Source organism: Monopterus albus, unplaced genomic scaffold, assembly GCF_001952655.1.
Source record: "Monopterus albus unplaced genomic scaffold, M_albus_1.0 scaffold306.1, whole genome shotgun sequence".
NCBI classification, from domain to species: Eukaryota; Metazoa; Chordata; class Actinopteri; order Synbranchiformes; family Synbranchidae; genus Monopterus; species Monopterus albus.
In genome coordinates, this window is record NW_018128186.1 from 615,813 (window position 1) to 625,730 (window position 9,918).

The 9,918-nt window shown below is 40.9% G+C and overlaps 2 protein-coding genes across 3 annotated transcripts in view; one reads left to right on the top strand and one right to left on the bottom strand.

Moving 5' to 3' along the window:
- The window catches only part of selenos (selenoprotein S), a 20,181-nt gene extending 16,971 nt beyond the window's left edge, over positions 1 to 3,210 (top strand). The window contains 1 exon segment of the mRNA XM_020623634.1: positions 1,602 to 3,210. Within this exon segment, the coding sequence (XP_020479290.1) occupies positions 1,602 to 1,681 (80 nt within the window). The 3' untranslated portion in view covers positions 1,682 to 3,210.
- Positions 3,211 to 7,149: 3,939 nt separating this feature from the next.
- LOC109973815 (mucin-5B-like) lies at positions 7,150 to 8,866 on the bottom strand. Of its 2 annotated transcripts, none has more exons than XR_002276879.1 (3): positions 8,194 to 8,231; positions 7,893 to 8,105; positions 7,150 to 7,804 (listed from the first exon to the last, which is right to left on the bottom strand). XR_002276879.1 is itself a non-coding variant. In XM_020623633.1 (3 exons), exons 1-3 carry the CDS (start codon positions 8,827 to 8,829, stop codon positions 7,524 to 7,526), a joined length of 573 nt encoding a protein of 190 aa, XP_020479289.1. In that variant the 5' UTR covers positions 8,830 to 8,866; the 3' UTR covers positions 7,150 to 7,523. The 2 variants fall into 2 exon arrangements, 1 of the variants encoding a protein (XP_020479289.1); XM_020623633.1 differs by lacking the exon at positions 8,194 to 8,231 and adding an exon at positions 8,751 to 8,866.
- Between the last annotated feature and the right edge of the window lie 1,052 nt (positions 8,867 to 9,918).

Sequence of the window (9,918 nt, forward strand, 5' to 3'; positions counted from 1 at the left end):
TTGTGTAAATACTTTTGTTTGGGAAACAGGTTTGGAAACTCAGATGTCCGAGTTTTCCACGTGTCCTTAAACGCACCGTGCATTCGTGGATCGTCGCCTTTTGAGAGTGCGGAAAAACACTCTCAAAAATCTGTGTGTGCGCGGAAGGTGATTCGTGTGTGTTAGACGATCCACGCATGCATAGGTAACAATGTGTACGTACTTTCTAAAGAACTGCACACAACAAAATCGATTTTAAGCATTTGTAAAATGTGTTTTATGTGCAGTTTGTACAACATGCATTTGTGAACAGCATGACACACACACACAAATGGCTTTATACGTGCAGATTGCGCAGCATGCATTTGTGATCTCATGACACACACGCACACAAATCGCTTGTTAAAGACAAAACGTTAAACACGCATTTGTAACATTTTTGATAGTGATGACGCCATCACCCCACGTCAGCTACTGCTAGTGTCACATTGACTGTGACATCAACATAAACAATGGCGAACTATATGCTTTCATGCTACACACAGATGCTAATGAACTTGTTAGCATTAGTACAACTGCTCCTTTACTACTGTTGCGACCAACAAAATAATGTTGGTAACTTCGTAGGTCTCATGTCTTTAGATCCACTGCGGAGGACAACCAGATGTCAACAAGGAGAAGATTTTGGGTTAGACTTGGTAGAACTAGCAGTTGGTGGGACAACTTTGTCGGTAATGCGCATGCTCAGACATTGTTTATTCGTTTTCACTGTTTTCATGTCAACGCAAATACATTTTCACTGTTTACATGTCAACGCAAATACTTCCCGTCTACACAGCAATCGTTTTAACAAAACTATGCGTATACAGTCAAGAGCGTTTACGTGTTAACAGACCCATAGTATGGATGCTGACTCAGCATCCATACAATAATTGGATAACATAATATGGATGCTGAGTCAGCATCCATACAATAAATAATTGGAAAATATAGTAAGTAAATTATTGAATATCATTTTTAATCTCTGTTTACAGATTGGATAGGACATGCAAATATATATATCTGCAATTCAGTGAAAAAGTTATGTAGAAGGAGTGAAAACTGTGGTTGTGAGGACGAGTTAGAGAATGTTTTAGACAAATCCAACAGCCCCACCACTCTAGGTGTGATATCACCACTACAGCCTCTCTTCATAGAGACCAATGTACAGTGTTTCTCATTTTCAACCATTTTAACAAAGATTCAAATACATTTTAATCTTTTGAAAAGTACAAGTGGAAGTTAAAGGTTTAATCTACAGTAGGTTAACCTCATTGTCAGTGAGCCGTGGGCGTCCATGACCCTGTCTCCAGTTCACCATGTGTCCTTCCTTAGACAGTGTTGGTAGGTACTAACCACTGATGATCCTTACACTTGCCCATTTTTCCTGCTTCCAACATCAACTTTGAGGATTGAATGTTCACTTGCTGCCTAATGATAGCAGAAAGACTTGGACTATCCTGTATTGTAATTATTTCCACAGTCTTTTATCCTCACACTTGCAGTACATTCCTGAACAGTGGGGAAATCCTGTGTGTGCCCTGTACCAGCAGTCAGCATTCTGTTGTTCTGTGTGTTTTCAGACTACAATCCCCTGACTGGTCAGGGAGGAGGCTCCTGTTCCTGGAGGCCTGGCAGGAGAGGGCCGTCATCTGGTGGATGAGGTTAAAGAAGGTCAGACATTGGTCTTTATGACCTTTAGCCTCTGACATCCTGATGTGCACACTGACTGACTTGAACCAAGTAGACGATGTCACCATCTCCTACACTTTTAACTTGCTCTATACTTTTAATGGGTACCGATTAGTTGGTATAATTAATATAATTAACCAGCTATCTTCTCCTGTTTATCTTCACTCCTGTCATTAACTCCTGCTGCCTTGTTAAACTTCAAAGATAGTATGATTACCTTAAATCACACCTTTAATGGCCAAATGCTTGGTGCAATTGAAAGCTTGTAATGACGCCATTCCTGAAAACGGTCTGTAACCGGTAGGTTTGGCTGATGAATTTCACAGTCAGTGGGTTTTTTCTTGTTATATTTTAATATGGTTATCAATGTGTACTACCACGGCTTTAGAGCTGACATCACTGCAGCTGTAGCCGGTCGCCAGTTACAAGAAATCATACATTCTGTCTATATACTTAAAGATTTTGATCAGTCAAAATGTAAGGAGCTTATGTCTACACTGTCACACACACTTTTATGTAATAAAGGTATGGTCACCTTTAGAAAGTGCAACATGCTTGGTGTGATTTTTTTTTTTTTTTTATAAACAGTTTTTAAGTTTTACTTGCACATTAATCCTGGTCATTGGTCCCCATTCACTAGTTTGTGACAGATGTTCTTACCTTGTGCCAAAGGTACAGTTTTGCATATGGACAGTAGGAACATGCCCCTACCTATATTTTGGGAGTTATCTGAAGCTCATATTATTTGCAAATGTCATATTGCTCCCAGATGTGGAGGAAGCGATAGCCGGCGGTCAGTTCAATGACAATATGTTATCAGGGTTGTTGGTCTATACCTCAAGCATGGGCAAGATGTAGTCTTACAGGTGACATTCCCTGTCCTTTACTGCCTGCAAACCATAGCACACACATCATTTTGTCCATGCCACATCTTGTCCTTTGTCGATAACATTATTCCAGCTAACGAGATCGAGGGAGTTTTGAATGGAGGAGAAACAGGATCAGACTAGAGACATAGAGCGGGTTGATGAAGAAACAAGGGCATGTTTCAGTTAAAGCTCTAATTATAAATAATTGTAGTTCAGAGTTATATGGAGGCATCAGCATTAAAGTTATTTGATCTGCTGTGCCCCAGTAAAATGACACATTTGAGTTTTAACAAGCTCCTATATGCTATTTGGCAGTAGATTAATTTAGATTAATGGAAAAAAGAACTGATCTGTTCTAATCAAGAAGATCAAAGCAAAATACAAGCTGATGCACAGTGGTTAGGGTGAGAGAGGTACAGTAACACCTGGCTGAGGTTGGTAAACAAGCTGACATTAGTTTAGTTAGCTAGTATATCACCAGGTGTGGATGTTGAATGTGAAGTAAATTAGAGCTCTGTACATCAATGCATATGCTCAGTTGGACTGCTCTTAAAATGCTGTTTATCACTGTATTACAAACTCAATGTTGGGACAGTATGTAAAGCCAAAATTAAACCTGAAAATGTGTAAACCATCTCTGTCCTGTATTACATTGAAAACAACAAAGCAGCACATTATTTGATGTGATACCTCATCAATTTTATTCTTTGTTCAAAATAAACATTTTAATTCTGATGCTGCAACATGTTCCAAAATAAGTTGGGGAAGCTGCATTTCAGGGCCAGTACTGAGGTAAAACAATGAAATGATTATTCCATTTGAACCAGGTGACTGCATCATGATTTGGTACAAAAGTGGCATCCAGGAAAGGCTGAGCTCTTTAGGAGCAAAGATGGACCGAGGACTACCAGTTTGCCAACATACAGTGCCTTGCAAAAAGTATTCATACCCCTTGAATTTTTCCACATTATGTCATATTACAACCACAAACTTAAATGTATTTTATTGGGATTTTATGTGATAAATCAACACAAAGTATCGCATAATTGTGAAGTGGAAGGAAAATGATACATGTTGTTACAAATAAAAATCTAAAAAGTGTGGTGTGCATATGTATTCAGCTCCCTTTACTCTCATATCCCTAAATAAAATCCAATGCAACCAACTGCCTTCAGAAGTCATCTAATTAGTAAATAGAGTCCACCTGTGTGTAATTCAATCTCACTATAAATACAGCTGTTCTGTGATGACCTCAGAAGTTTGTTAGAGAACATTAGTGAACAAACAGCAACATAAAGACTAAGGAACACACCAGACAGATCAGGGCTAAAGTTGTGGAGAAGTTTAAAGCAGGATTAGGTTATAAAAACATATCCCAAGCTTTGAACATCTCACGGAGCACTGTTCAATCCATCATCCGAAAATGGAAAGTGTACGGCACAACTGCAAACCTACCAAGACATGGCCGTCCACCTAAACTGACGGGTGGCACAAGGAGAGCATTAATCAGAGAAGTAACCAAGAGGCCCATGGTAACTCTGGAGGAGCTGCAGAGATCCACAGCTCACGTGGGACAATCTGTCCACAGGACAACTATTAGTCATGTATTCCACAAATCTGGCTTTTATGGTAGAGTGGCAAGAAGAAAGCATTGTTGAAAGAAAGCAATAAGAAGTCCTGTTTGCAGTTTGCTACAAGCCATGTAGGGGACACAGCACACGTGGAAGAAGGTGCTCTGGTCAGATGAGACCAAAATTGAACTTTTTGGTCTACATGCAAAACCCTAACCTAACACTGCACATCAACCTGAACACACCATCCCCAGCGTGAAACATGGTGGTGGCCACATCATGGTGTGGGGATGCTTTTCTTCAGCAGGGACAGAGAAGCTGGTCACAGTTGATGGAAAGATGGATGGAGCTCAATACAGGGCAATCCTGGAAGAAAACCTGTTAGAAGCTACAAAAGACTTGGGACTGGGGTGAAGGTTCACCTTCCAGCAGGACAACAACCCTGAACATACAGCCAGAGCTACAATGGAATGGTTTAGATCAAAACATATTCATGTGTTAGAATGGCCCAGTCAAGAGGTATGAATACTTTTGTAAGGCACTGTATGTGTGAGAAAATAATTGAAATGTTTAAAAACAATGTTCCTCAGACAAAGATAGGATGGGATATGAGATCTGTCATCCTCTATGGTGCAAAACATCATTAAAAGATTCAAGGAATCTGGAGGGATTTCAGTGTGTAAAGGATGAGGACCAAGCCTAAACTGGATGACCAAGCTCTCTGATCCCTCAGACAGCACCGCATCAAGAATCATCACTCTTCTATCAATGATATAACCACATGGACTCAGGATGACTCTGGCTCACCTGTGTCAGCCACTACAACATGTAGTTACATCCATAAATGCTGCTTAAAACTGTTGTGCCAAAAGGAAGACCTATGTCAACAGTGTCCAGAAGTCGACTGCTCTGGGCTCAGAGGCATCTGGGACGGACCATCACACAGTGGAAACATGCACTGTGGTCAGACCAATCAGTGTTTCAGGTTTTTTTTGGAAGGAATGGATGCCGTGTGCTCCAGACCAAAGACCAAAAGGACTATCCAGACTGTTACCAGCAACAAGTAACAAGAAAATAACGTGGGCTTCATAGATAACTGGAAAACATTTTGGGGAAAACCTGGTTTGATTAGCAGAGATGGCATCCATCCCACTTTGGGTGGTATGGCTCTCTTATCTAGAAATCTGGGCGAGTTTATTTTACAACCTAAATTATGACAACCCAGATTTGAGTCCAGGATGCAGGGTCGCAGTCTTACACACCTCTCTGCTGTCTCCTTGCAGCTGCTACTCACCCAACACTCCCAGTACCCCATAGAGACTGTGTCTGCCCCCCACCCACCTAAATTATATAAATCAAGAATCAACTCCAGAGGAGTTATTCATAAGAACCTAATTAAAATTAAGATGACTCCTCTAGTTAGCCTCTCTATAATTCCATTAATGAGAATTGCTTTTATGTGTCTTTTTTCCATACAAGCTTAGCCTTTCATATTGGCATAATTAAATATTAAATTTACAGATTGCCGACTGGTCGATCTACATTCCGACTCCCACCTATGGTCATAAGCTTTGGGTCATGACCGAAAGGGCAAAATCCCGGATACAGGCGGCCAAAATGAGCTTTCTCCGCAGGGTGGCCAGGCGCATCCTCAGAGATAGGGTGAGGAGCTCGGTCACCTGGGAGGAGCTCAGAGTAGAACCGCTGCTCCTTCCACATCGCTTCATTTCTACTCACTCTTGGTGTAGTAAGGCACTTTTGGGAAGACAGACTAAACACGCATCAAAATCACGCCACAAAGTTGTGCCTGGTGGAAAACAGGGGTTGCACTTCTGGTTAGATGCTAAACTGTATTTCATTGCCTTGTACATGTGTAATGACAATAAAGCTGAATCTAATCTAATCTACTCTAGAGGAGAGCTCAGATTTTATCTCATTCATTCAAGCAATCAGACTGAAACTGAAGTGGCGTGGCAATATTAGACCCTATTGCTAGAGAAATCTGAATGTCATCTACAAAAAAATTCAAAAAGAATCCATATTTCTCTAATACAAGCCCCAGAGGTAGAAGATTAAAAAAAATAAATAAATAAACCGAGAACTGACCCCTGGGGGACCCCACAAGTTAAAGGGACAGTGGAAGAAAAACAATTTCCAATATTTACAGGAAAACTCTTGTTTAAAAGGTAAGATATGAACCACCTTAAAACAATGCCCTAGGCACTGTATAAAGTAAGATGAGGATTTCATGATCCACTGTATTCCCCCACGCCCCCAATTTATGTCTCCTCTCTCCTGTAGTACGCTGCTTTCTCTCCTCTCCTCTCCATCCATCTATATGCCACCATTACACATTACTAACTTTGTGTCTCCTCTCTCCCATAGTGTGTCCTCTCTCTCTCTCTGTACCTTTCTGCAGGTTGCTCTGGAGCTCTATGTCTCTGACGAGCAGTCACCAGCCACGTCGACCTGATCAGTGTTTGATTGTTTGTTGTGTCTTGTTGCTTTTCTTCTTTTCTCTCTCCTCTATCCACTCACCCCAACCGGTCGAGGCAGAAGGCCGCCCACCAAGAGCTGGGGTCTGTCGGAGGTTTCTTCCATTAAAGGGAGTTTTTCCTCCCCACTGTCGCCAAGTGCTTGCTCAAGGGGGATTTGTTGGGTTTTCCCTATGTAATAATAGTGATAACAGTAAGGTCTAGACCTTACTTTGTAAACTAAGTAATTTAATGTTAATTATCGGTCATCACTGATTTTTCTCTTTAAAAGATTAGTATTTATCACTTTTATCATAGTTTATGTATTAATCATTATATGCAGCTTTAAACATCACTACTTATAAGGTATAAAACCATAACAATATAATAATAAAACTAATTCAATAAAGAGAGAGAAAGTTTAACCTTTTTAGAAATTTTATGTAGATTTTAAAAGGAGTTACAGCGTAGCAGTAAGAAATAAGGCAAAACATTAAAGTCACTAATAATCATTGATTACCTTACATTAAATTAATCAACTACTATTTCTAAACATCAATCTAAGCTATTATCCTGATTAAAGTTATTTTAGTTTAGCTCTCAATCACTGAATAAAAGTCAAAGAATTTCTCACTGAACACCAGTCCTCAGTTGGTTCAGACTAACAAAGAGACATGCATCCTCTTCTGGTTCAGTCTTTGGTCTTCTTTCCAGCCCTTCCTCCTCCTCTGTCACATAGGCTTAGTCCTTTCACCCAACCAGATGCCACATTTTTCAGCTATTACCTTCTTTTTTTGGCTTTGCCAGGTCTTGTTTTACTGAACTATTGCATATCTTTTACCATTAAAATCCAGTACACTGCCCATAACTGGCATCCCCCTGTTGTGATTCAGCATGATCTACCTCTCTTTTCTCAAACACAAGACCAGTGGTCCTGACTGGTCTTCATTTCTGCATGTCAGCCCCTTATCCAAATTACATTGCACTACTTGTCCCACATTGTCAATAGTGACATTAGGGAACTTCTCAGCTTTGCACTGGATCTGGCTAGGCGTATTGCATATCTTGTGCCCTGCCTCTCGAATCCTTTGATAAGTTTCGTTGTCTCCTCCTGGAGTTCCCAGTGTGGGAAAGCTGGTATCATACCAGGGTGACCATTGACAAGGATTACATGTGGGCTCTGTGGACACACATATTAGAGGTGTTGGTTATGTGGTAAATCTGACATTGAACATTTCTTCAGTCTAAAATGAATACCTTGCACATACCTGGAGTGGTTGATGTAAAAACAAAGGTGGTTGGCATCTGGCTGACTGTAGTAGTGGTTGCAGTGGGCATATGCGTTGTTGATGCACATGGGTATGACATCTTATCAATGGTACCATTCTTCCCACACACTGCTGTGATGCACTTACCATCTGTTGTGTTATAGATGGTACTACCAGGTGGGTATTTGTTTCCATTATATGTACAGGTACAGGCTGTAAAAGAGGAATTTTATTGTTAACATATAAAGCTTAACTAAACATGTATTTTTAAAACCCACAATATCTCCAAGTCTTTGCATACCTTGGGCATCGTAATGGCATTGGATAGTGATTGAACTGCATGTACTTTAAGAGAAACACCATGAAAAATATTAGTTTTTATTTATTTTCATTTCATTTGACCCCATCACAGAGCGTTATTATCTTGATAGGCACATGTAAGAAATGCAAGACCTTCCATGTATGACAGTTTTCAGTTGTTGGCACTTGTCACCATTATTATAGTGTCTTCCTCCTTTGTCGTAGCAACCACATTGTTCTTTTGAACCACATGCCATTGTTTCCTCATCAAAGTATGGCTGAGCAGGAGGACATTTTGGATAGCAACCTAAATGAAAAACAAACAACTGTTCATGTACTTGTTTTTTACTACTTGTAATTTGTAAAACCATGGATACTATCAGGTGAAAGTAGTAACTTTTTATGTTCACCTGGTGTTGTTTTGTAATGAGTCAAATTGGGGAAAGTTTGTTCGTAAGTGTAAAGAAACTGCCAATCAAAATCAAACAATCAGTGTGTTCAATTTAATCTTGAATATTTCATTTAATTTAATTAGCAGATTGGGTAAAGTTCTTGTACCTTCTAGAGGAGGTATCTGTGTAGAGCAGCTGCCAGAGGGGTTCCTGCAGGTTTTCATACAAGGAGATCCACATGGCATGTAGTGCCATTCACATTCACCAGGGGGATTGTAGTAGTCACAGAAAAGAGCTGGAAAGTTTGACAATGCAACATTATTTTGATGAGGATAATAAAGAGACGTGAGCGAGGCAAGCGCAGGGGACTCCATGCTAGGTTAAAAGCTCACGCTACTCGACCGCCATTGCCTAGCCTTTTCCTAGCTAACGTACAGTCTCTGGAACACAAACTGGGCAAGCTAAGGGCTAGGATTACAGCACAACGGGAAATCGGAGAATGCTGTGCTCTAATTCTCACCGAGACTTGGCTTTCTGACAGAGTCCCAGATTCTGCGATTCAGCTACAAACACACTCTGTACATCAAGGTGACCACACTGCTGCTTCGGGGAAGGTAAAAGGAGGTGGTGTGTGTAGGTTTATCAATAACTCATGGTGCGGAGATGTACGGACTGTCTATAAGCACTGTTCGCCAGATGTAGAGTTTTTATTGCTGAAAATGCCAGCCCTATCATCTAGCAAGAGAGCATAGTGCGGTGTTTCTGGCTGCTGTGTATGTTAGCCCAAGAGCTAATCCCTCGGCGGCTATCAGTAAACTCTATATTGTCATCAGCGTGGTAGAGACAGCTCATCCCGATGCTGTATTTATCGCTGCAGGCGACTTTAACCAGTGCAATTTACAGACTGTACTTCCCAAATATTACCAACATGAACATTCCCACCCAGGGCAAGAACAGTCTAGATGTTTATAGTAACATACAGGGTGCATACAGGGCTGCACCCCACCCCCACCTTGGACGCTCAGACCACATTTCTTTGTTCCTGTATCCAGCTTACAAACAAAGACTGAAACAAACAAACCCTGTCACCAAACAAATTAGACTCTGGACCCCAGAGACTGAAGGCACCCTGCAGGACTGTTTCGCCCAGACAGACTGGGATGTGTTTAAAGCTGCAGCCACCTCGGAGGACTTTTATATCACTGTACAGGATTATGCTGAGTATGTGACCGGATACATTAGTATCTGTATCGACAACATTGTGCCCACCATACAAGTCAGGAGGTTCCCCAACCAGAAGCCCTGGATAAACAGTCAGGTACGCCACATGCTGC